The sequence below is a fragment of the Homarus americanus genome, unplaced genomic scaffold, assembly GCF_018991925.1.
Source record: "Homarus americanus isolate GMGI-L3 unplaced genomic scaffold, GMGI_Hamer_2.0 scaffold35307, whole genome shotgun sequence".
In the NCBI taxonomy this organism is placed as follows: Eukaryota; Metazoa; Arthropoda; class Malacostraca; order Decapoda; family Nephropidae; genus Homarus; species Homarus americanus.
In genome coordinates this window covers 37,563-64,567 of record NW_024752564.1, presented here as the reverse complement: position 1 = coordinate 64,567, position 27,005 = coordinate 37,563, and the positions used below count along the sequence as shown (strand labels likewise).

The 27,005-nt window shown below is 44.3% G+C and overlaps 1 protein-coding gene across 1 annotated transcript; it reads left to right on the top strand.

Annotated features, from left to right (window-relative positions):
- Positions 1-2,296: 2,296 nt before the first annotated feature.
- On the top strand, positions 2,297-25,610 carry LOC121855134. Its single transcript, XM_042350001.1, has 5 exons — positions 2,297-2,521; positions 20,767-20,977; positions 21,766-21,897; positions 22,956-23,138; positions 23,943-25,610. Exons 1-5 carry the CDS (start codon positions 2,297-2,299, stop codon positions 24,170-24,172), a joined length of 981 nt encoding a protein of 326 aa, XP_042205935.1. The 3' UTR covers positions 24,173-25,610.
- Positions 25,611-27,005: the final 1,395 nt, after the last annotated feature.

The window sequence follows — 27,005 nt, the reverse complement described above, 5'->3', positions numbered from 1 at the left end:
AAAAGTAAAAGATAAAATTAATATGCAAATTACTGTCATAAAGATTGGATAGAAAAAAAAAATATTCGAAAAGTTTATAATATGGAGAAAACCAAAAAAAAAAAACTCAAAATTACAATATTATTAAGTCTCTCCTCCCCCTGTGTAATTTTTAGAAGAGGTCGTTATTCCAGCAGAGATGAATCCAGCTCAGGTCAACACTTTTACCTGTCCTCAAAGGGCTTAGCGGAAATAATGATTTACCTAACTAACATAAGAGAGATACGGGTTATATTTATTCGTTTAGTTACGCCTGAAATTATTAAACGTTTTCTATAAAGGGAAAAAAAACTTATAAATTTCTTCCCGTTTTTTTTTATGGTATTGTGAATATATATTTTAATTAATTGGTGGGAAAAATATATAAAAATCTTCATATATTTCAATTATTTTCTTTATATTATCTCCAACTTAAAGGTTCTAGGTTAATTAAATAAAAAAATTACATTCGTTTTGGTGTTTAAAAAATAATAAAAATTACATCCAATTTATATTCTTGTAATTTTAAGTACAATATATTATCCTGATATATTAAATGGAAAACAATTGTCTCCCGTATTTACAAACTGCTGTAATTTACTGTTTTATAAAGAAGAGAACTTTTTCCTAACATTGAGTGATACAGTAATGTCTACATGATTCATTTTAAAGAGAAACGGTGAAGACTGTAGCGAGGCTTGTAGAGGTGGAGGGAGGGTGTGTGGTGGAGGGAGGGTGTGTGGTGGAGGGAGGGTGTGTGGTGGAGGGAGGGTGTAGGCGTGGAGGGAGGGTGTGTGGTGGAGGGAGGGTGTGTGGGTGGAGGAGGTGTGTGTGTGGAGGGAGGATGTGTGGTGGAGAGAGGGAGATGTGGGCGTGGAGGGAGGGTGTGTGGTGGAGGGAGGGTGTGTGGTGGAGGGGAGGGTGTAGGCGTGAGGGAGGGTGTGGTGGAGGGAGGGTGTGTGGTGGAGGGAGGGTGTGTGGTGGAGGGAGGGTGTAGGCGTTAAAGGAGGGTGTAGGCGTGGAGGGAGGGTGTAGGCGTGGAGGGAGGGTGTAGGCGTTAAAGGAGGGTGTAGGCGTGGAGGGAGGGTGTAGGCGTGGAGGGAGGGTGTAGGCGTTAAAGGAGGGTGTAGTAGTGGAGGGAGGGTGTAGGGGTGGAAGGAGGGTGTAGTGTCCTGTATATTGATAACACCCAGACGGCTGACGACACCTGGTGAGCTTAAGTTACCTCATTTACATACAAATTACCGAGGGTCATGGTATTAATATTTAACACTTAACTTATTTTTTTACTCTTTCATTATACCGCAGGCGGGTGATGTGCGAATAATCTCCATCAGTCCGTGCGTGTGTTTACCTCTCTCCGTGCGTCCATCCATTCGTCTATCCCCTCCGTGCGTCCATCTACCTTCCATGCGTCCGTCTACCCCTTCCGTGCGTCCGTCTACCCCTTCCGTGCGTCCGTCTACCCTTCCGTGCGTCCGTCTACACTTCCGTGCGTCCGTCTGCCCCTTCCGTGCGTCCGTCTACCTTCCGTGCGTCCGTCTACCCCTTCCGTGCGTCCGTCTACCCCTTCCGTCGTCCGTCTACCCCTTCCGTTACGTCGTCTGCACCCCTTCCGTGCGTCCTCTGCACCCACCCTGCGTCCGTCTACCCACCCTGCGTCGTCTACCCCTTCCCTGCGTCGTCTACCCTTCCGTGCGTCCGTCTACCCCACCCTGCGTCCGTCTACCCCTTCCCTGCGTCCGTCTACCCCACCCTGCGTCCGTCTATACATCTTGTCCACGCGATAACTTAAATTGTTTTCATTATATTTTGTTATAAGTTAATACGTGAATGTAACTCCTTAAGATCTTGGATGAGTTCGATAACTACTGTATTCCTTTCAGGTGTTGAGAAGTTATGGGTGTTTTTGTTCCTATGATGATGACAGTGAGGGGATGGTAGGTCCCTGTGGTCAGTCTGGTGTGTTTACGTCAGTACAGTAAATAGGAAGGTGGATGTTTTATTGTTTGTTTTTTTGGTGTTGATGTTTTTTTTTTTAGTTATTTTTTGCCAAACTCTCTCTCTCTCTCTCTCGCTTTCTCTCTCCATCTATCTATCACTCACTGTCTGTCTGTATCTAGTATATATCTGTGTATCTGTCTATATCCCAGCCAGCAAATATCACACCCACACCCACACCCACCCACACCCACACCCCACCCACACACACCCACACACACACACACACACACACACATACACACTATCATCATACTTAAAGCCAAGTAATGACGTCATGTGTCTTAATCAACACCCCCCCCCCTCCCTAGGCTTGGCTCACGGGTCGGTGGTGGCGCCGGAGGAGGGAGGAGGTGACGACGAGCCTGATGAAGGAGGAGGGAGGAAGGTGGAGACGTGTGATACCTGCCCCTACTTTCTTAACACCACCGTCCACGTCACCACCTCACAGGGCGTTCCTGCTAATCTTACCTGCGGAGTGAGGAACCTTGTTGACAGAAAGGTGAGTTGATTGTTGTTTGATGTGGTTGGGTTAGGTTAGGTTAGGTTAGGTTAGGTTAGGTTAGGTTAATTTGGGTTTCGTTAGCTTAGGTTATGTCAGGTTAAGTTAGGTTAGGGTAGCTTATGTTAGATTTGGTTAGGTTTCGCAAGTTCAGGTTAGGTTATGTTATGTTATGTTATGTTATGTTATGTTAAGTTAGGTTAAGATAGGTAATATTAAGGTAGATTAAGTTAGGGTAGGTAAAGTCTGGTTAAGTTAAGTTAGAGTTAAATTAAGAGAGAGATTAGGTTAGGGTAGTTGAATCTTAACCACAACCACCCACCAAAAATTAATTTACCCAACAACATTATTAATCTGACTAGAGTCTCCGTGTAAAATCGACGCCATAAAAAACCACCATCATACCTGTACCATTAACCTACCTTTTCCCATAACCGGTTAATGAAGAAGCTCTAAAAGTTACGAGGATGCTAAGAAGGTTTATTGTCTCAGGAGCCATAGAGTTTAATGTCTCAGGAGCCATAGAGTTTAATGTCTCAGGAACCATAGAGTTTAATGTCTCAGTAGCCATAGAGTTTAATGTCTCAGGAGCCATAGAGTTTAATGTCTCGAGAGCCATAGAGTTTAATGTCTCAGGAGCCATAGAGTTTAATGTCACAGGATCCATAGAGTTTAATGTCACAGGATCCATAGAGTTTAATGTCTCAAGAGCCAAAGAGTTTAATGTCTCAAGAGCCATAGAGTTTAATGTCTCAAGAGCCATAGAGTTTAATGTCTCAAGAGCCATAGAGTTTAATGTCTCAGGAGCCATAGAGTTTAATGTCTCAGGAGCCATAGAGTTTAATGTCTCAGGAGCCATAGAGTGTAATGTCTCAGTAGCCATAGTTTAATGTCTCAGGAGCCATAGAGTTTAATATCTCAGGAGCCATAGAGTTTAATGTCTCATTAGCCATAGTTTAATGTCTCAAGAGCCATAGAGTTTAATGTCTCAGGAGCCATAGAGTGTAATGTCTCAGTAGCCATAGTTTAATGTCTCAAGAGCCATAGAGTTTAATGTCTCAAGAGCCATAGAGTTTAATGTCTCAGGAGCCATAGAGTTTAATATCTCAAGAGCCATAGAGTTTAATGTCTCAAGAGCCATAGAGTTTAATGTCTCAAGAGCCATAGAGTTGAATGTCTCGTGAGAAATAGTTTAATGTCTCAAGAGCCATATAATTTTCAGTGCTCCTCCATCAAGTGTCTTAGTAGCATGGTAGGTTAGTATAGTATGCAAATTAGGTCTTTTTATCCCCTGGTCTTAAGTGGGTGTCGTCTAGAGCAGCTACCATCATAAGACCCTGGTTTAAGGTGGTGTCAAGACCCCCAGGGAACGATTTTGGGTGAGGTGTAGTCTGGGTGTGATCTTGGCGGCCATCTTTGTTTTTGGGTTGTGTGGGTGTGGTTAGGTTAGGTTAGGTTAGGTTTAATATAGATTTGGTTGGGTTAGGTTTGGTTAGGTTAAGTTGGATTAGATTAGATTAGATTAGGTTTGGTTAAATTAGGTTGGGTTAGGAATGATTTGTTTAGCTTATATTAGCTTGAATTAATTTGGGTTTAGGTTAGGTTAGGTTAGGTTAGGTTAGGTTAGACTTGTTAGTTTAGGTTAGGTTTAAGTTAGCATTAAGGTGAAATAAGCTGGGGGTGTCTTATCTTCACTTGACTTAACCTGTCTATGGTCGACACGGCAAATACATTCGAGGTTAGGTCAGAGGTCAAACTCATCTAGGTGGCTCTGTACCCTTTAATTATAACTCATATAGTATAGTTACTGTTCATGTATAGTTACTGTTCATGTATAGTTACTCTTCATAAAATGTATAAAAAGGTTTGATTTTACCCTAATTTATCCCTAACAGTTTTAGCGCAAAAAAAAAAATTAATTGGGTCTTTTGTGAGTTGATTACAAGCAATTACAAAAGGTTAATGAGATCATGACGTCCATTTTGGGTGGTTAATGCTGACGTCAGGCGCAAGAAACCTTTCCTACACACGTTCAGAAAAATTAAACCCGAACTTTTGGACAGGAAAATGTATAAAGTTTGTTTTTCTGGGGTTTTTTTTATATAATGGCGGCTATTTTGGATTGGGGTACACTGACGTCACGAAGACATTTAAGAGAGAGGAACATCTAAAGTGACATTTTTTAAAAGAGTTTCACAGTAACAATGACTCACTAGTTCTGGAGAGGAAGTCGAAAATGTGGAAAGTTTTGCGGTTGAGAACGAGAGGTCGACCGTACCAGCAGATGTAGAAGTAGTAGTAGTAGTAGTAGTGATAGTAGTAGTTATAGACGTAGCAATGATAAAAGTAGTAACAGTAGTAGTAGTAATAATGTTAGTAGTAGTGGACTTATACGAGAGGCCAACCATGATAGTAGGGGTATTTGTAAATTCTTTCTATGACGTCAACAGCAACCAAGCAGTGATGACGCAATGATTTTATTACATGTGGTTGATATGAGACTTGAGATTGTTTGGTAATTAAGCACAAGGTATCTCTCTCTCTCTCTCTCTCTCTCTCTCTCTCTCTCGAGTTGTTTGAAGTAATGTTTACCTTCAAGAAATTCTCAATCTATTCTTGTCTTGGAAGGAAGATTTCACATACCAAGATTATGCCTCTGGGAGCTTCTTGTCTTGACACACACACACACACACACACTAGGGGAGGAGGCTTAAAAGGTCACACGCCTGGCTGTAAATAATCCCACCAAACTCCTTGATGAGTCTTTGACCTTCAAGTGGTTTTTCCTCCTCGTCCTTCAAGTGGTATAGCTCCTCCTTCAAGTGGTATAGCTCATCCTCGACCTTCAAGTGGTATAGCTCCTGGAAAGATAGAAGCAACGACAAGGCTTTTTAACCTCTTCTCTCCCATCAATAAGAGAGAGACTGAGACAAGAGACGATGAGACAAGTATCTTTTTATAGTCAGGTGAGAGACGAGGTGAGATAATCATTACGAAGCACTTCACCTCCTTGAGAGACCTCTCACACAAATGAGGGGGGAGAGAGAGAGAGAGAGAGAGAGAGAGACTTAATCTCCTCCCAAACGAGAGACAGTACATCTTTCCTCATTTCCAAAATCTCCCCAAACCTTCTCTAGATTCCCAACCACCTCAGTCTCCCAATTTCTCCAAAATCTCCCAAACCTTCCTAGATCTCCCCACCCCTAAGTCTCCTCAACCACCCCTAAATCTCCCCCAAACCTTCCTAGATCTCCCCAACCACCCCTAAGTCTCCCCAATTTCCAAAATCTCCCCCAAACCTTTCTAGATTCCAACCACCCCTTAACTCTCCCAATTTCCCAAAATCTCTCAAACCTTCCTAGATCTCCCCAACCACCCCTAAGTCTCCCCAACTTCTCCAAAATTCCCCCCAAACCTTTCCTAGATCTCCCCAACCATCCCTAAGTCTCCCCAAATTCTCCAAAATCTCAAACCTTCCTAGATCTCCCAACCACCCCTAAGTCTCCCCAACCACCCCCAATCTCCCCACCTCCCAAATTCCCCCAGATCTCCCCTGACCGCCCCTAAACTTCCCTCAACATACCATCACTACCTGGGGTCGCCACTGAACTTAGTCAAAGGTGATGACGACAAGTCTTGGTGAGGTGAGGAAACTTTGTTCTCTCTCTCTCTCTCTCTCTCTCTCTCTCTCTCTCTCTGGAAGCTACAAGATGGTTGCCCTGGGTGTAGAAGCAGACGACTTTATTAATGTAGAACTTGACCGTGTGAACTTTATTAACCCTGTGAATTGAAGTTTATTAGAGGTGAGAGAGTGCCATTATGGGTGCTGAGCTAAGAGTGCCAGAAGGTCAGAGTGCCAGTGCCAACAGCGAGGGTCACAGCTGTTCAGTACGTTACGGGGTGGTTTTCCAATCTTGAAGAAAATGAGGTGGACTCTCTCTCTCTCTCTCTCTCTCTCCTCTCCTCCTTCACTTTCTTCCATTTCTTCTTTCCTCTCTCTCCTCCCTCCTCCCTCCTGTTTCTCTCTCTCCCTCCTTCACTCTCTTCCATTTCTTCTTTCCTCTCTCTCCCTCCCCTTCATCTCTCCCTCCCTCCTGTTTCTCTCTCTCTCTCCCCCTCACTCCTTCACTCTCTTCCATTCCTTCTTTACTCTTTCTCCCCATCATGTATCTACAGCGAACACAGACACACAAGAAACTGGAAGATTAATAAACAAAATTAACACCAAATAAATGTATAGATAGATAAAACACCAATAAACAAATACACACAAGAAAGAGAAGGATAGATAGAGTAAACCGATAAATGTGTGGATAGAGAAATAAGAATAACCACAGTGTTTTTATTACCAACTCTGCCCAGGAAGAGGAAATTTCTACGCGGAAGCATAGGGAAGTGTGTGTGGGCGTGTGTGTGTGTGTGTGTGTGTGTGTGTGTGTGTGTGTGTGTGTGTGTGTGTGTGTGTTTTGTGTGAGTCTTGTCTTGTGTGGCTCTGGCAGAGGTGAGCCCTTAGTGCGTGACAGGAGGTGGTGCCCAGTGTGCGGACAGGAGGTGGTGCCCGTGACAGTGTGGCGTGACAGGAGGTGGTGCCCCGTGACAGTGTGGGCGACAGGAGGTGGTGCCCCCGTGACAGTGTGGCGTGACAGGAGGTGGTGCCCCGTGACAGTGTGGCCTGGGAAAGGTGGTGCCCTGTGACAGTGTGTGGCCTGGGGAAAAGGTGGTGCCCCGTGACAGTGTGGCGTGACAAGAGGGGGTGCCCCGTGACAGTGTGGCGTGACAAGAAGTGGTGCCCCGTAACAGTGTGGCGTGACAAGAGGGGGTGCCCCGTAACAGTGTGGCATGACAAGAGGTGGTGCCCCGTGACAGTGAGACGTGACAGGGGGTGCCCCGTGACAGTGAGACGTGACAAGAGGTGCTTATGACAGAATGACAGCCGCTGTGATGCGACTGTCACAACCCAACAACTTGTGGTTTAGGTTAGGTCAGGTCAGGTCAGGTCAGGTTAGGTTAGGTCAGGTCAGGTCAGGTTAGGTCCAGACATAAAGCTGTAGTTTGTACGTGTAAAGTAAGGCTCGTGTAGGGAGGAACTTCTCTTTCCCGAGGAATGAGACGTTTAAGGTGAGGGTGAGGTGTGTGTGTGTGTGTGTGTGTGTGTGTGTGTGTGCGCGTGCGCGCGCGTTACCACAATATAAAAGACCTAGAAAATTATTGCCAAAAGGAGACAAAAGTATTAACCAATTTATCATAATTTTAAATATATTTGGATATTTCTTCGATAATTTTGAGATATTATTGGAATATTAAGTAAACATAAGAGACAAGGAGGTGAGTAACACGGAGAGAGAGAGAAAGAGATAAGATGTTCGCTGGGAAGGTGTTTACTGGTAAGGTGTTGAGCTGGATGTTCGCTGGGAAGTGTTTGTGTAACTCCCCGCCTCGAAACTCCCACCACTCCAACCCTTCTTCCTCCTACTATCTATCCCAATATAAGCTTATATAATACATCCATCCGTCTGACGATCGTACGCCTGTCATCTGCCTGTAGTGGCGGTCTTATATACAACAGAAACATAACTATGAAATATAAATGCTCAGATGGTCAATAATATTTTACCTATTCGTTTAGTAGTCATTGTAAGTGTTTTAAAATATATATCTCTCGTATTAAGTGTCTCATTTAAGTGCCTGGTTCTAAGTTAATGGGTTTTTATAGTAATTTATTAAACTCTTTTCCAGAAGCCGATCATTTAGAATATATATAAACTGTATAAAGGAAAAAAAAGATTAGAAATATCTCGCTATTTTTTCCCGCGCTAAAGTGACATCACTCTGTTGCGATTCTATGATATAAAAAAATGATTTTATTTATTGTTTTTTCTTTGTTTTATTTAATTCTGTTGATTTTTTTTTCATATGTTTGATTTATTTTACCTTTTCCTTTGGTTATTTTTCAGATTTTCTTATTTATTTTTGCTTTCTCGTTATTCTTTTGTTTTCTTTCTGTAATTTTATTTATTCCTTTTTTTGTTCTAATGTTTTTTTTCTTTGTACAGACGGTGGTACACACACACACACACACACACACACACACACACACACACACACACACACACACACACACACACTCTCTCTCAGGTACACGTCACCATCTTACACTCTGTTATGGTGGTGTCATGTTAGAGGTACTATTTTCACCTCTATTGCCTCTGGGCGGTGTTATCTCATGTACAATCCGAACTTAATTGTGTAGGTGTGAGATGTTGGTGGGGGATTTGAGTGTGTGTGTGTGTGTGTTGGTGTGGGGATTGAGGTGTGTGTGTGTGTGTGTGTGTGCAGCCAGCCAGCCAGCAGGGAGCCTCCCTTTATCCTCCCCCCCCAGCTGTTATGACCTGCGGGAGAAAATCTTTAACTCCCCCACGACCACCAATTAATACATTCTTATAACTACAACCACTACTACATTACCTATAACCACACAACCACCACCTATAACTTACTTGACCACCACCACCACTCTGGTATCCAGCAACTACCGACTATACCACCACCACCACCTATAACCACAACCACCACCACCACCTATAACCACCACCACCACTACTACCTATAACCACGACTACCACTACCTATAACCATGACCACCACGGCCATAACTACGACCACGGATGTAACTACGAGCACAACGATGACTACCACAACCACGAATACCACAATTACCACCAAGTTTACGTTCACATCCTTAACCACATCCACGACGATCAAAACCACGACGACCACATTAACGACCATGTTCACAATCGCAACCACCACAACCACGACGAGAATGACTGACTTCCGCAATAACATCTTCAATAATACCGGAGAGTAGATGTCTTAATACAAGCGAGGAGGCGATAGGTGGGGGGGGGAGAGGAGGAGGAGATAGGTGGGGAAGAAGGGGAGGAGGAGGGGATGGGAGAGGGCAGGAAAGAGGGTGGGAGAGAAGGAGATGAGGGGAGGGAAAGTAGGAGAGAGAGAGAGAGGAGGAGGAGGAGGATAAGGAAGGAAGGGGAGGGAGAGACGTAAAGGAGGGGAAGGAATTAGAAAGAGGAGGGAGAGAGCAGAAAGAGACTGAATAGGGAAAAGGGGAGATGAAGAGAGGAAGAGGAGACAGGGTATACCACAACATACTGTAAATTATCGAGACGACGCGGGTGGAAATGCGTGAACTCGTCCCTTCGACTCAATTAAGTTACGACACAAATTTCAGTCAGCGCGAAATTGCAAAACCGGAGGCGCTCGAACAGTCATTCAGTCAGTCAGTCAGTCAGTCAGTCAGTATATGTGTCCCCCCCTTGTCGCTGAGTGTTACTGGAGGATAAAGACACAGTTACTTATATTTAATGTCTGTAGGAACTCAAGAGACCATGAGTATAAACATAAACATAAACATTACTCCTCAAAAGCTGATTGTCCCCCTCCCGCCCCTAATGTTTTAAGCTGGAGAGAAGGAGGAGGACAGCTACAAGGGAACACAAGATAACTTAAGCTTTTTTTTTTTTTTACGATTTAGGAAATATCTTCAAGGGAATACAGGACCATTAGTGTTTATTAAGAGTATAATCCTCAAGTTTTATTCTCGATCCTTTACCCCGTCACTACTCCTTCACTCCACTCTACCTCCTTCTACTCCGCCACTCCACTCCCATCCCACTCCCCCTCCAAGTAAAACAGTAAAGCCAATCATTTATTCCCTCAGTGCAAGGAGGTTGGTCCAGGGCGGACAGGAGGGAGGGAGGGGGTGGGGGCAATATAGGGATGAAGGAGGAGAGGTTAGCTACATAGAGTGGGGGTGGGGAGTTAGAGAGGGAGAAAGATAGGGAGGAAGTTCGGTACATAAGGGAGGGAGGTTGGCTACATAGGGAAGGGAAAAGGGTTAATCCATCATCTTCAAAGGGTTAATCCATCGTCCTCAAAGGGTTAAACCATCGTCCTCAAAGGGTTAAACCGTCGTCCTCAAAGGGTTAAACCATCGTCCTCAAAGGGTTAAACCATCGTCCTCAAAGAGTATAACCCACCGGGATAATGTTTATGAACACTAAGGTTTATATTATACAAATAAATAAATAAAAAAAGTTTTGGTGTGTGAGATCGTGGGAGGAGGGGGGGAGGGAGGTGGAGGTAGGAGAGGAGGAGAGATATGCCACAGGAGGACACGTGTCACAGGAAGAGGACAACAGAGGTCAAATGTCACAGGAGGCCAACAGAGGTCACAGGAGAAAATGGTCAGAATTCACAGAGGAAGAACAGGGGTCACAGGGGAGGAAGAGAGAGGTCACATGAGGGGCATGAGGGGGCAAGAGAGGTCACAGGGAAGGACAAGAAAGGTCAAAGGTCACAGGGGAAGACAATAAAGGTCACAGGGGGAGGACAAAAGAGGTCAAAGGTCACAGAGGAGGACAACCTTTTACTCTAAGGTCATTTACATCCAACATGGTCACCAGGAAACAGACAAAAACACTTTTAATTAAATGGAAATGTTTAGAGCCTTGTTGAATACCTTTGTGGAGTAGGAGGAGTGATGGTGTCTTTGTGGAGGAGTGATGGTGTCTCTGTGGAGGAGTGATGGTGTCTTTGTGGAGGAGTGATGGTGTCTCTGTGGAGGAGTGATGGTGTCTTTGTGGAGGAGTGATGGTGTCTTTGTGGAGGAGTGATGGTGTCTTTGTGGAGGAGTGATGGTGTCTTTGTGGAGGAGGAGTGATGGTGTCTTTGTGGAGGAGTGATGGTGTCTCTGTGGAGGAGTGATGGTGTCTTTGTGGAGGAGTGATGGTGTCTCTGTGGAGGAGTGATGGTGTCTTTGTGGAGGAGTGATGGTGTCTTTGTGGAGGAGTGATGGTGTCTTTGTGGAGGAGTGATGGTGTCTTTGTGGAGGAGGAGTGATGGTGTCTTTGTGGAGGAGGATGGTGTCTTTGTGGAGGTGGTGTCTTTGGAGGAGTGGGAGGAGGAGGATGGTGTTTTTTGGAGGAGTGATGGTGTCTTTGTGGAGGAGGATGGTGTCTTTGTGGAGAGGAGTGATGGTGTCTTGTGGAGGGGAGGAGTGATGGTGTCTTTGTGGAGGAGTGATGGTGTCTTTGTGGAGGAGTGATGGTGTGTCTTGTGTGGAGGGAGTGAGGAGGAGTGATGGTGTCTTTGTGGAGGAGGAGTGATGGTGTCTTTGTGGAGGAGGAGTGTGGTGATGGAGGAGTGATGGCGTCTTTGGGAGGAGTAGTGATGGTGTCTTTGTGGAGGAGTGATGGTGTCTTTGTGGAGGGAGGGAGTGATGGTGTTCTTTGTGGGAGGGAGGAGTGATGGTGTCTTTGTGGAGGAGAGTGATGGTGTCTTTGTGGAGGAGGAGTGATGGTGTCTGTGGAGGAGGAGTGGATGGTGTGTGCTTTGTGGAGGAGTGATGGTGTCTTTGTGGAGGAGTAGGATGGTGTGTCTTTGTGGAGGAGTGATGGTGTCTTTGTGGAGTAGTGATGGTGTCTTTGTGGAGTGATGGTGTCTTTGTGGAGGAGTAGTGATGGTGTCTTTGTGGAGGAGGAGGGGTGATGGTGTCTTTGGGGTGTCTTTGTGGAGGAGTGATGGTGTCTTTGTGAGGAGTGATGGTGTGTCTTTGTGGAGGAGTGTGGAGGATGGTGTCTTTGTGGAGGAGTGATGGTGTCTGGAGGAGTAGGATGGTGTCTTTGTGGAGGAGGAGGTGGTGTCTTTGTAGGAGGGAGGTGTGATGGTGTCTTTGTGGGAGGAGGAGGAGGTGAGGTGGTGTCTTTGTGGAGGGTGATGGTGTCTTGTGGAGGAGGAGTGATGGTGTCTTTGTGGAGGAGGAGTGATGGTGTCTTTGTGGAGGAGGATGGTGTCTTTGTGGAGGAGTGATGGTGTCTCTGTGGAGGAGTGATGGTGTCTTTGTGGAGGAGTGATGGTGTCTCTGTGGAGGAGTGATGGTGTCTCTGTGGAGGAGTGATGGTGTCTTTGTGGAGGAGTGATGGTGTCTTTGTGGAGGAGTGATGGTGTCTTTGTGGAGGAGGAGTGATGGTGTCTTTGTGGAGGAGTGATGGTGTCTCTTTGTAGAGGAGCAGTGATGGTGTCTGTGGAGGAGTGGATGGTGTCTTGTGGAGTGCGAGGATGGTGTGTCTGTGGAGGAGTGATGGTGTCTTTTTGGAGGAGTGTTGGGTGTGTTCCTTTGTGGAGGAGGAGGAGTGATGGTGTCTTTGTGGAGGAGGTGGAGGAGGATGGTGTCTTTGTGGAGGAGGAGGAGGAGGATGGTGTCTTGTGGAGGAGCAGCAAGAGGAGTGATGGTAAGTCTTTGTGGAGGAGGAGGACAGTCTTGTGGACGGAGGGTCAGGGTACCAACAACATCCACTAGGGGTGGTCACCAAACAATCCCCCATCTTCCCTCAATTCCCCGAACTGTTGAAGGATTCCGTGAGTGGAGGGATTGTGGGGAGGGAGGAAGGAGAGGGAGGAGTGGAAGGGAGAGGGAGGAGGGAAGGATTGTGGGAGTGAGTGGAAGGGAGAGGGGAGGAGAGGGAAGGGATTGTGGGAGTGAGGAAGGGATTGTGGAGTGGAGTGGAAGGAGAGGGAGTGAGTGGAAGGGAGAGTGGGAGGAGTGGAAGGAGAGGGAGGAGTGGAAGGGAGAGGGAGAGGAGTGAAGGAGAGTGGGAGGAGTGGAAGGAGAAAGTGGGAGTGAGTGGAAGGGAGAGTGGGAGTGAGTGGAAGGGAGAGTGGGAGTGAGTGGAAGGGAGAGTGGGAGTGAGTGGAAAGGAGAGTGGGAGTGAGTGGAAGGGAGAGTGGGAGTGAGTGGAAGGGAGAGTGGGAGTGAGTGGAAAGGAGAGTGGGAGGAATTGTGGGAGTGAGTGGAAGAGAGAGTGAGAGTGAGTGGAAGGGAGATTGAATGTAATTAAAAGGGAGAATGAGTGGGAGGAGGTGTTGGAGTGGGAGTAAGTGGTACAGTATGGGAGTGAGGGAAAAATGGAAGGGAGTGTATGAATGTGTGATGAGTGGAAGGAGTGTAGGAGTGCGTAAATGAGTGGGAAAGAGTGTAAAAGTGTGTGATGAGTGGGAGAGACTTGAGTGTGGGAATGAGAGGGAATGAGAGTGGCTTTATAACTTCACTTTACAAAATACATAAAGTAATATACAGTTTTATGAGTGTCTTAACTAGATTCTCAAGACTACTGACTCACTCACTGATTGACTGACTTACTGTGATGTGTATTCCAGTTACGATAGACTGTAAGTGTAATGCGAGTGTTATTCATAGACTGTTACTTAGTGTGTGTGTGTGTGTGTGTGTGTGTGTGTGTGTATGAGGAGTGAGTGGGAGTGAGTGTGTTTGAGACAGCAGTTGGAGAGAGAGAGAGAGAGAGAGAGAGAGAGAGAGAGAGAGAGAGAGAGAGAGAGAGAGAGAGAGAGAGAGAGAGAGAGAGAGAGAGAGAGAACATGTACTCTCAAAAACGCAAAATAACAGAGAAAAAATAGATTAGGTAGAGCGAGGTAGTCCCGGCTCTCCAGTACCACTGTGGACAGGTAATGAGTGCTACTTGGCCTCACACGTCCACACCCAACCCACCTGAACGCCCATCCACCACCCACCTCACCTACCTGCCCACCCACGATAACCGGGATAAGAAATGATATTGGGGAGGAGGTGAGGAGAGGAGAGGTGAAGTGAGATGAGTGAGGGAGAGGAGAAAGTATGTTACTCTCCCTCCTTCCCTCACTCCTACTATCCCTCCCTTCGTTCCTCCTTCCTTCCTTCCCTCCTCCTCCTTCCCCTCCCTCCTCCTTCCTCCCTTCCCTCCCTCCCTCCTATCCTCCTCCCTCTCACCCACACCCCCCACCCTCCCTCCCACCTCCTCCCTCCCTCCCTCCCACTCTCCTCCCTCCCCCTCCTCCTCCCTCCTCCCTCCTCCTCCTCCCTCCTCCCTCCTCCTCCTCCCTCCCACTCTCCCTCACCGCTGTTGGCTCTAAGGAAACTATTACTGCCGTTGTTTTTATGTAAGATGCGACAACACTAAACCAAACCCCTTCCCTTTCCTATTATCACTAGCCTTAAGAAATACCTTACGTTATTTCTCAAGTTTTTCTCATTATCTCTTTTTTTTTTTCTCGTCCATTGTGTCTCCATGAACTTCTCCTTACTTCGGTGTTTGTCTCCTCTGCATTCTTTTAACCCCATTCTTTTCTCCTCATCGTTTTTGTCAAGTGTCTCTTCTTCTTTCTCTTTCTTCTTAGTTCTTCCTCCTCCTGGCCTCCCTCTTTCTCTCCTCCTCCTCCTCCTCCCCTCCTCCTGGCCCTCTTCTCTCCCTCCTCCTCCTCCTCCTCCTCCCTCCTCCTGGCCCTCTTCTTTCTTCTCCTCCTCCTCCCTTCTGTCTGGTCCTTCGCCTCTTCCTTGATGGTCCTCTTCCTCCGTCACTTGTCCTTATTTATATATATATATATATATATATATATATATATATATATATCATCCTCCCCAGGGTCACCAAGAAGGAAGGGAGGTGGAGGAGAGAGGAGGGAGAAGGCACGCCATCCTCCCTCACACGTCATCCTCCCTCACACGTCACCCTCCTCATACGTCAATCTCCCCCACACGCCATCCTCCTCACACGTCACCTCCCTCACACGTCACCCTCCCTCACACGTCACTCTCCCTCACACGCCATCCTCCCTCACACGTCATCCTCACGTCATCCTCCTCACACGTCACCTCCCTCACACGTCACCCTCCTCACACGTCACCTCCTCACACGCACCTCACATGCTCACCCTCCCTTACACGTCACCTCCTTCACACGTCACCTGCCTCACCACCCTCCTCCCATCATTGTTTCCTTCCCATCATTGATCGTCTCTCCCCTATTCCTCTTCTTCACCTTTTCCATCACCCCCTCACTCTATCATATCCCATTCCTACCCTTCCTCGTCATTCTCCCTCTTCACTGCTTTCCATCACCCTTCGTCCTCCTCTCCTCATTCCTCCCTTCCTTTCACCTTCCATCACCCACTCACCCTATCACTCTTCCCATCACCCTTCCCATCACGAGCCAGGTTGGAATCTTCAAAATACCTTCAGTAATGTATTTTTCTCAGGATGATTAGGAAAACCTCATGTGAGGGAGGGTGATGAGGGAGAGGGAGTGACGTGAGAGAGTGGGTGACGTGGGGAGAGGGTGACGTGAGGGAGAGGGTGACGTGTGAGGGAGAGGAGGACGTGAGGAAGAGGGGATGTGAGGGAGGGAGTGAGTGTGAGGGAGGTGACGTGTGGGGGTGGGTCCTGTGTGGGAGGAGGGGTGCGTGACGTGTGAGGGAGGGAGGGTGACGTGAGGAGGGTGGGTGACGGGGAGGAAGGGCATGTGAGGGAGAGTGAGGATGTGTGAGGAAGAAGGATGTGAGGGAGAGGAGTGACGTGAGGGAGGTGACGTGTGGGGGTGGGTCCCGTGTGAGGGAGGGAGGGTGGGTGACGTGTGAGGGAGGGTGGGTGACGTGTGAGGGAGGGTGACTTGTGAGGGAGAGACCCGCCACATCTCACGCTCACTCTGAAAGGTTCTACATTACGGGAGGAGCAGCTGTTTATATCACCTGTTGACCCACAATAGACCAGGAGAACCTTCTTTCCTCCCTCCCTATTTTCTTCTTTCCCCCACTCATCCGATCTCTCCCTTACTCACTCCATTCCTCTGTTCGTCATCTATTCCTCTATCCCTTCACTCCTCCCTCCCTTCACTCCTCCCTCCCTTCCTCTCTCCCTCCCTGGTGGAAGGGAGAAGTAGGACTTTTCCTCCCTCTCTTGATCCGGAATTCTCCAACAAGCGGTGAGGAAGGGAGAGAGACTGGAGGGAGGGGCGAGAGAGAAACGGAGGGAGGGAGAGAGAAAGACAGGAGAAAGGGTGAAGGGAGGGAGAGAAAGAGAGATAGAAGTGGGAGAAGGGACGAAGGAAAGGAGGCAGGGGGAGGGATAGAGAAAGAAATATAGAAGGGAGAGAGGGAGGCAGGCAGGAAGGGGGAGGCAGGGGCAGGGGAAGATCAGGCAGGCAGAAGGGGAGGATAGAGAAAGAGATAGACGGGGAGGGAAGAAGGAAGGAAGGAAGGGAGGGAAGAAGGAAGGGAGGGAGGGAGGGAGGGAGGGAGGCAGGTGGTGGACTGCTTCAGGAATTTCCCTGAATGGAGTGAACCAATCTAACTTGGTTATTGCTCACAGCTGCATGGTGGAGCCTCGACACTTACCGCCTCCACTCACTCTATATACCTACACAAAATGGCTATATTTACTCTATGGCTGCTGTATATGACCATGTCTACTGTATATGGCTAAGTCTATACGGCTATATTTACTGTCCTCAATATAACTCTGTCTACTCTATGGCTATACTTACTTAATCTATTACTCATTTACTCTATATCCCTTTATGTCTTCCCTAAATGATTATTATTCACTCTATTACATTACGTGACATTGGGTGTAGTTATGATAATTTCTGTTACTCTCTATTCCTATATTTTCTCTGTATTTCTCTATTTCATCATATTTATTCTGTATCTGCTTTATTCTACGTGATAATATATTCAGTCATCTGTTATCTAAGTTGGAGATAAGAGTTAGCTTCTTATCTGTAACTGGATACGGGAAGGCATTGTCAAAACTGCTGTAGGAATGACGGTAGGGAGTTGTGAGGTAGTGCGTGTGTTCGTCAGGGCTGTGTTCGGTCGCTGGTGGCGTTTGTTTACGTTGATGTGAGGAAGTTTAATTCTCACCTCTACGCTCCTCTTCTCTCTGAAACACAATGCCTGATTAATGTTGAGTTTCTCCCATATACAAACTCAAGAATACACTCAAAATAACTTCAATATTAAGCCATACTAGAAAGCTACGATAACACAATTAGAAAAGGGAATTACATGTGTTTTAAGATAACCATTACAAAGATATGTTGACATAACTTAAAATGATACGAATTCACAAACACTTATTTTCAGTTCCAATTTGTATTCTACACCTCGAAGCTTGGAGTGTTAATAGAAAAACCAGAAGGAAAACTTAATACCTCTGGTGTGTGATGGCGTTAAGGAGTACTAGAAATAAACTGAGAAAACACACACACACACACACACACACACACACACACCGAAATTGGGTCAGATACACACAGCTGATGTCAATAGAGTGGCGAGAAGAATGAATGGTTACAGTGTGAAGAGGAATATGAAGGAAGGAAGGAAGGAAGGCAGGAAGGAAAATTGGTGCGTTAAAGGAATGGGGAGGAAGAAAGGCTGGACACACACACACACACACACACACACACACACACACACATGTTCAGGAGTGGTTCAGCATAAGTGATCTGGCTGCAGGAGGACAATATGCAAGATTTTGAAGGAACAACTTGAGACCTGTGGCTGTCAACCTCCACCTTGAGAACACTCCCATAAACATGTGTCTGTCTGTATGATGTGTATATAGACATGATTATAGTGTTGCCAGATCTGTGATAGTACCCCCTGTGTCCAGTCCCCAGTGTTTAAAGGTATAGACACAGTGTTATTAATCAGGCACATCAGTGATAAGTACCTGAAATTCAGACCATAGATGAACGCCATTGCCAGAATATGGGAGGCGAATTTAAGTCAGTTTAGATAGAGGGATTGCCGTCGAGCAGTGTTGAATGCCCGTGCTGGCGATGCATTAATAAACCTAGACTCTGCGGCTGCCCCCCCACACACTGACTGAAACGCTTTTAATAATTCATTCCCTTCGGCCAACCAACCATGAGCGAGGATATTGTAATCGTTTTGTATTTTTCATGTGAGGGAGGGAATTAGGGAGGGGTGGAAATGGGTGGAAAGGGAAGGTTGTGGAGAGAGAGAGGAGAGGAGGAGGAAGGAAAGGAGGGAGATAGGGAGGACTGTAATAAAGAATGGAAAGAGAAAAAGTATATTTTTTATTTCGTGAGTCTGTCCGCTGGAAGAAATATTGACTTTGAGGAAAATAGAAAGACTCTTCCCCCACCGTGTGTGAGAGATACTGGGGGGGCATCAGCCAGGGGGAGGGGGGTTAGGGAGGGGGAGGCGAGTGATGGTAGAGAGAGAAGTAACGGCTATTACAGAAAATATATTTTTAAGTTAGCTATTACAGAAAATATATTTTTAAATTAGCTTATTCTACGAACTGTGATGGGCTCGTGTGAGAGATTATGTAATGTATGTATGTATGTATGTATGTATATATGTGTGTATGTTTTTTATGTAAGGAAAGAAATGGGAGTGAAGTATCGTAAAATGATTGTTTAGTGAGGCGGGAACATACGTCTGGCAGCGCTACAGTTGTGTACATTAAACCTTCGTCTCTCTCGTGTTAACACTGAACCTTGACAGCTCTTGCCAGCCATTTATGTCTCACATCCGGCTTACACTACACTACACAACACACACCTGCTACAATATCCTCACTCACTAGATTGTTATTTATTCATTGTTTCTGTGTTTTATCTGATTATTGCTGTCATCCATTTAGTATTGACGCAGAATATAACGACCCCAAAAGCTTTATTTTATTGATATATACAGTAGGTAAAATAGCATTCGTTTTCCCAGCTGAGGAACACAAACGAAATACTGTACAAAGAAATATAGCGACTCATCCTGTCAAGCCATCTGACCTCGGCGCGATAACATGGTGATGGGTGGCTTTGTCCACCCCGCTCTGCCTGACGCACGACTAACGTATTTTTCATAGCTCTCGGGGGACAGTATCAAACGCTTGTGATATAAAAAGAGGTTGCACAGTTAGTAATAATTCCCCGGAGAAATAAATCCACATTTCTAAATCGTAAGTGTGAAACATAACGACAACACGCCATCATAATTTTGATGTTTTCCAGCCAACACAAGTTTTTAGATGAAGAATTCCCTAATGTAAACAAACTTGGTAGCATTTGTAGCTGAACCAAACTTGCATTCACAATTGAGTTAATTAACACAAACATAACAACGGACGGAGATATATTGTAAGTAATGGACATATTAATCAGAACAACTGTCGAAAAATGTAGAAAATGGATTAAGTTACGCGTTATTGTCGTACTGGGAGAGTGTACGGTATAGTGGAGGAAGATAATGTAATGAATTGTGTCCAAGTACTGTCTCGCTCGATCTCGTCTTTGTCTCTCCACCTCACCCTTCAGTCTCTCCACCTCACTCTTCAGTCTCTCCACCTCACCCTTCGGTCTCTCCACCTCACCCTTCAGTCTCTCCACCTCACCCTTCAGTCTCTCCACCTCACCCTTCAGTCTCTCCACCTCACCCTTCGGTCTCTCCACCTCACCCTTCAGTCTCTTCTCCTAATACCTTTTGTGAGATAAGCGAAAAGAAATACAAGAGATAAAGAGACGCTGATGAGATAGTGACGGGTGGGGGGGGGCGATAATGGATGCAGAAGGAGTTATGAAATGAGACAGAGAGAGGGGGTAAAAGTGAGGTGAGAGAGAGAGAGAGAAAGAGATAGGGTAAAATTGAGAAATGGAGATAAAAAATGAGAGAACGGTAAAAGTGAGAGAGAGAGAGAGAGAGAGAGAGAGAGAGAGAGAGAGGGACCTGTGGCTGGTCGACTTTTTTCTCTACCGGAGAAAGTAATTCCATCAGGTAGACCCTTCCTGCAGGCCTCTCCCTCACTCACTCACTCCCTTCCTTCTCACCCTTCTCCTTCCCTCTCACTCCCTTCCAATCACTCTCCTTTCTCCTTCCCTCTCACACATTCTTCCTTTCATTCACTCACCCCTTCTACCTTCCTCTCACTAACTCTCCCCCTATCTTTTCCTCCTTCCTCTCCCTACCTTCTATCTCTCCCTTCTCTCATTCTTCTCTCTCCCTTCCTCAATTCCCTTCTCTCTCTCTTTATCTTTTATTCCTTCTTACAGTGTTCTTGTTTACTCACAAAACCTTCATATTCACGATAGATAGATATCTAATCTCAACCACCATAACTAAATTCCTTCCTTCCTTCCTTCCTTTCTTTCTTTCATCCTACCTTCCTTTCTTTCATCCTTCATTCACTCATTCCTTCCTTCCTTCCTTCCTTTACTTTTATCCTACCTTCCTTTCTTTCATCCTTCCTTCCTTTCTTTCATCCTTCATTCCTTCCTTCCTTCCTTTACTTTCATCCTACCTTCCTTTCTTTCATCCTTCATTCACTCATTCCTTCCTTTCAGTCATCCGTCCGTCCGTCCGTCTTTCAGGTGTCGTGGATCCGGCGGAAGGACCTCCACGTCCTCACCACGGGCGCCTTCACCTACACGACCGACGGACGCTTCAGGGCGCTACACCTGGTGGGCTCCCCGTACTGGACACTACAGGTAGATGCGCCCCTCGTCAGCGACTCCGGCGTGTACGAGTGTCAGGTCTCCACGCAACCCAAAATCTTCAGGAGGTTTACTCTAAGTGTGGTCGGTGAGTCGTGACCTAAGTTTACCTGTGAGATGAGATAATTTGTTGCATAGTTATATCTTACTAATTAGTTTACCTGTACCTGAGAGATTAATTAATGGTTGTGTAGTTATAATAGCCTACTAATTAATTTACCTGAAGGTGAATTAAATATAGCATTCTACTAATTAGTTTACCTGTACCTGAGAGATTAATTAATGGTTGTGTAGTTATAATAGCCTACTAATTAATTTACCTGAAGGTGAATTAAATATAGCATTCTACTAATTAGTTTACCTGTAAGATGTAATTAATGGCTATGTAATTATATTCTTAGAATCAATTTACCTGTACCTGGGGAATTGTAATGTAATTAATGATGCACTAGTTATAATACCTTACCTAATTAGGTTATCTGTACTTGGGAGATAAATTATTATTAGCAATTTAGTAAGAATACTCGTATCCTAATGACTAAAAGTTAAAGTGTAGTGATATTCTTGTCATTGGTGAAAAATAAGTATTGGAACGTAATAGCGATAGAAATTGTTTTTAATGAATGTTATTAAGAATTATAAAAACACTGATAGTTTAGGGTATTAAGATGATGATAATAATAATAATAATAATAATAATAATAATAATAATAATAACAATAACAATAACAATAATAATAATAATAATAATAATAATAATAATAATAATAATAATAATAACAACTCACCAATATTAACCCAGCCCATTATCTTAATTCAGGATACGTACCCGGGTTCGTGGTGGTCGGGAAGGTTCATTCATAATAATGTTTTCAGTACCGAGCGCGGAGATTCAGGGAACTCACCAGATGTTTATGAAGGCTGGCAGTGACATCAACATCACCTGTATTGTCACTGGCAACGTCCGCGGCTCACCTGTCACCTGGTACCACACCTTGCCACGCCACAGTGAGTACCATGACCACAGTACCACGCCCTCCCATGTTCATAGTACCACGCCCTCTCTTGCCTTAGTAATAACTTAAAAGATTACATATTTCATATACGTTACTTAACTACTTAAACATGGAGATGACACTTTATGACTTAAGTGTCTGTTTACAATTACTTAAGAGAGGTGGTCATGTTTTATAAGTTAAGGGGAGGTGTTCCTACTTTACTAAATCTCCATAAGTGAAATGAACCTACTTTTATCTTGTCATAAGTGAAAGAAGTCAACACACACACACTTATTTAAGCAACTTAACATTGGTGAGGTGATTCTACTTAATATCTTGCCATAAGTGAACTGAACTTACTTAATATCTTGCCATAAGTGAGCTGAACTTACTTAATATCTTGCCATAAGTGTGCTGAACTTACTTAATATCCTGCCATAAGTGAGCTGAACTTACTTAATATCTTGCCATAAGTGAGCTGAACTTACTTAATATCCTGCCATAAGTGAGCTGAACTTACTTAATATCTTGCCATAAGTGAGCTGAAATTACTTAATATCTTGCCAAAGTGAGCTGAACTTACTTAATATCTTGCCATAAGTGAGCTGAACTTTAATATCTGCCATAAGTGCTGAACTTACTTAATATCCTGCCATAAGTGAGCTGAACTTAATATCTTAATAAACTTACTTAATATCTTGCCATAAGTGAGCTGAACTTACTTAATATCTTGCCATAAGTGAACTGAACTTACTTAATATCTTGCCATAAGTGAGCTGAACTTACTTAATATCTTGCCATAAGTGTGCTGAACTTACTTAATATCCTGCCATAAGTGAGCTGAACTTACTTAATATCTTGCCATAAGTGAGCTGAACTTACTTAATATCCTGCCATAAGTGAGCTGAACTTACTTAATATCCTGCCATAAGTGAGCTGAACTTACTTAATATTTTGCCATAAGTGAACTGAACTGAACTTACTTATAACATAAACAAAGTCATCCATTACTTAACTCCACCTACCACGAGTGTGTGTGTGTAACAGCGTTGACTCCCTGAACTCCAGCTACTAGCGTGGAGGTGGAGGAGATCAACGCAGGTGGTCGTGGCGGCGTTCAGCTGGTGACTGACAAACATGCGGGTACCAGCTGGCTCTTGGTCACTCATGCCACCTGGAGAGATGCCGGGAACTACACCTGTGCTCCCGCTAATGCCAGACCTGCCACTGTCGCTATACATGTACTGGACGGTAAGTACCTACCTGACGGCGTTACCTACCTGACGGCGTTACCTACCCGACGGAGTTACCTGCCTGACGGAGTTACCTGCCTGACGGCGTTACCTACCTGACGGCGTTACCTACCCGACGGAGTTACCTACCCGACGGAGTTACCTACCTGACGGCGTTAACTACCTGACGGCGTTAACTACCCGACGGAGTTACCTGCCTGACGGCGTTAACTACCTGACGGCGTTAACTACCCGACGGAGTTACCTGCCTGACGGAGTTACCTGCCTGACGGAGTTACCTGACACACCTGTAGCGTTATTAGGTAAAAGTAGTAATTAGGATTAGTATTTGTGATTGTATATTAATATTAGTGAAGGTAAGATTGGGATGTGTGTGTGTGTGTGTGTGTGTGTGTGTGAAGGTAGAATTTGAGTATGGTGAAAGAATTTAAGGGTGAAGAGAGAATTTGTGAGTGGCATTATTGAGAATTTATGATAGCCTTGCAAGCCGCCATCAGTATTAATGACAATAGCCAGAATTTATCAAAGTTTTGAATAATAAAGTTAGAAGTATGTACACCGAGCCAGAATTTATATACATGAAGCTAAAATGAAACCAGAATTCCTATCAAGCCAGAATTCGTGTACTTTATCAAGCCATAATTTATAAAAGCCAGAATTTACATATCAAGCTATAATTCATACCAAGCTAGAATGCATATCAAGGCAGAATTACTTTATGTATAAGCTAGAATTTATTGAGCATTAGTCAACACGTGACCAGGAAGCTTTAAGATAACGTATTCAGGTGTCCTTGTTGCAGAGGAGGCGCCTGCCGCCATGCAACACGACTTGCAACCCAACGCTGCTAGCAAGGCATCCACGCCCACCTCCCACGTCCTACTGGCGGGCGTGCATCTGCTGCTGCTTCTGGAGGCGCACTGGGGGCGTATACGGGCGTGGGGAGACGGCGTGAGGTGGTGGTGGGGCGTCGTGGTGGGGATGGTGACGACGACTACGCCCAGGAGAGTGTTGTCCAGTACCTTGTGTTGACCTTGTTGCTGGTGGGCCAATCTCTTCCTCCTCCTCCTTCTCTCCTTCCTCTCCTCTCCTTCTCTTCCTCCTCCTCTCCTCTTCCTTCACATCTGCATCACCATCTGTCTTGTGAGTTTTTACAGAATATACGTATGTGTAATTATGTACATATATATACTTGAATGAGCTGTTTTGTATGAGATCAAACTTATGTATAGGAGTGTATGAACTCTTGTGTATATACAGCTGCCCAATGTTTGTGTATATACTTATGTGTGTATGGGTATTTATGATTGACATAGTGTATATACGTATTTATATGTTTGTAAACGGTTCTTCCACCTAGATTCTATTGATTCTATTTACAATGTGGTCGCGCTGCCGTGAGAACATCTGCAGCCAAAGCGCGTGTGGCCGACGGACCTATTAAGACTTTGACCCGACCTAAAAATATACCAGGAAGAGATGACGAAAAATTAAGTTTTATATTTTCAAAAATCAAATTATTTCGGTAAAAAAGTCTCTCATTTGATATATAATTAATAACTCATAAAACAACAACAGTAAATGATCTGTTTAAAATATATTAATATATGATTTAAGAGTTTATATGTTGTTGTTGTTTTTTATCTGACAATCAAAATCGGCTTAGAATCCCTTCATATCAAAATACTTTATTTATGTATTTGCATAATTATTAGATATTTTATAAAGTTTATACTTAGGTTTTAAAAAGTATATGCGGCATTAAACAAAATGTTAGTTATATGTTCCCCATGTTCCAATACTTTAGCTGACTGCAGAAGTTGTCATGAGAGTGTTAGGACAATAATGATATAGCTTTTTTTTTCCTGAAATGAATTGCATTCCAAAATTTATTGTCATATTTACATATACAAAATACGAGAGGGTTGGACCTTTTCCCCGAGAGATGACGTCACAAACCTGCAGCTGTTGATTGGCTGATTGATAAAATACAAAGGGATAAATCCTTCCCCAAGTGGTTACGTCACTAAGCTTGCAACCGTTAATTAGCTGACTGACAATACCAGAGATAATGTCCTTACCCTTATTATTAGTATTGCTTAACTAAACACAAGAAGATTTACCCACAGAGGCATTGTATATTTAGGCATCAATAATATTTTACACTCGGCTCCCTCTCCCTTAATGTCTACACTCGGTCCATCGCCCGGAGTTTTAAACAACATCTTCCCTTGACGGGGGTCATTGCGTCGAACACCATAGTTTTAAATGTGAAGGACCTTTAACTGCAGCGCACGATGGAGAATGGTGGCGGGGAAACGAACTAATAATACTGGAATTTGAAGCGGTAACTATAGTGGGTTTTTTCTCAGCTGTACGATTTTGTTCTGAAGTAATGATGTATTTCTAAACGAGTTTATTCATAATCGTTGGGATGACCGTTTCTGACAAAGATATTTAGCTAAATTATATAAAGATACATACATTCATTATTTCAAACATAAGTATGTAGAAGGTTTATCAAAAGTATTATACATGAATTAACTGTTAAACTCTGGTAGCAAATTCACGCTTTCGGAAGATGCATTTAATATATACTTATTTTTACCCACAATGAGGCATACTAAGACAAATTACGTAACAGTAATACTACATTATGCAAAAACAACATTTTAAAAGATCAGAATCACTTTGAAATATTACACGACCGTCAGCAGAGGCGGGAAATATGACGCGAACTTCATATTTTTCTCAATATTATGACATTTTCAAAAGACGTGTTTCGTGTTATTGCCAAATGTAAGCTCGTTCAGCTGCTGGAGTCCTCTCATCTTACTAACGCTGGTACGATAATACTGAAAAAAAAAATATTTTGTGAGATGGGAACCAAATAAGTCTCTTCCTCCCATATAATTGAATTGGGTAAATTGTGCGAGAGGTTGTAGTCATTTTCACCCTACTTAACGTAACCAACTTGGCAACAAAATACAACTTTTTGAACTTGCTTTATTTTAATGCTTTCCCAGATCTTCCTTAGTTGTTCAGATCGCCGAGGCCCATATCCCTCAGCGTTGAAACTGGTTGCTATCCGCATCCATGCTTGCTTCTTTAAACCAACAATCTTTCCGCATGTGTTATTATTCTGCAGAACTTTTTCCTCCCCAATCAAATGAACTAATAACTCCCGTTCTCTATGAGGTATAGGACTTGGCCTTGTTGATTGAGTGGAATAAATTATTCATGATGAGAGTACATTAGTCTTGATATTACCGCCAGCTGTTGTAATGTAAACACGAGTAAGACGACCCATAATGCATTAGCGAAGGTGACAGGATTACCAACCCTACCCTACTTGGTCCCACACGAAGGGGAAGAGGTTCAAGCAATTAAAACTACCGCTTGTAAACAATTCCTACAAGAAGGCTCTTTGTCGGTGAGGAAAGATGTTTAAAACTCCGGCGATGTATTTCCTTATTCATATTTCATTTACATGTGACCAGGAGTTATGTCACTTACCCTTTAAATATTTAGGAATTACCTGAAGATTAGGCCCAGCTTATTTCACCTAAAGATTAACCACCCTAACGCTAACCTAACCTTATGTCACATCTTAAAAACTCTCCTACTTTCTAGCTATAAAGTTTGTTAAAATCCTCCATTTAAAATATTTTAAGATCAAATTAGCAAATTTATTAATTCCTCCTGTAATCGTCACTGAAATTCGTGCTGCGCGTAAAGTTAATCGCGAACAGAAAAAAAAATAAGGTTAAGTCACTAAAACGAAGAGAAATAACACTTAACCACCTCACTCAGTATTTTGTTGCATTCCCCTTCCGTTTCAGACAGCCTTTGCGCCTCCTTGGAG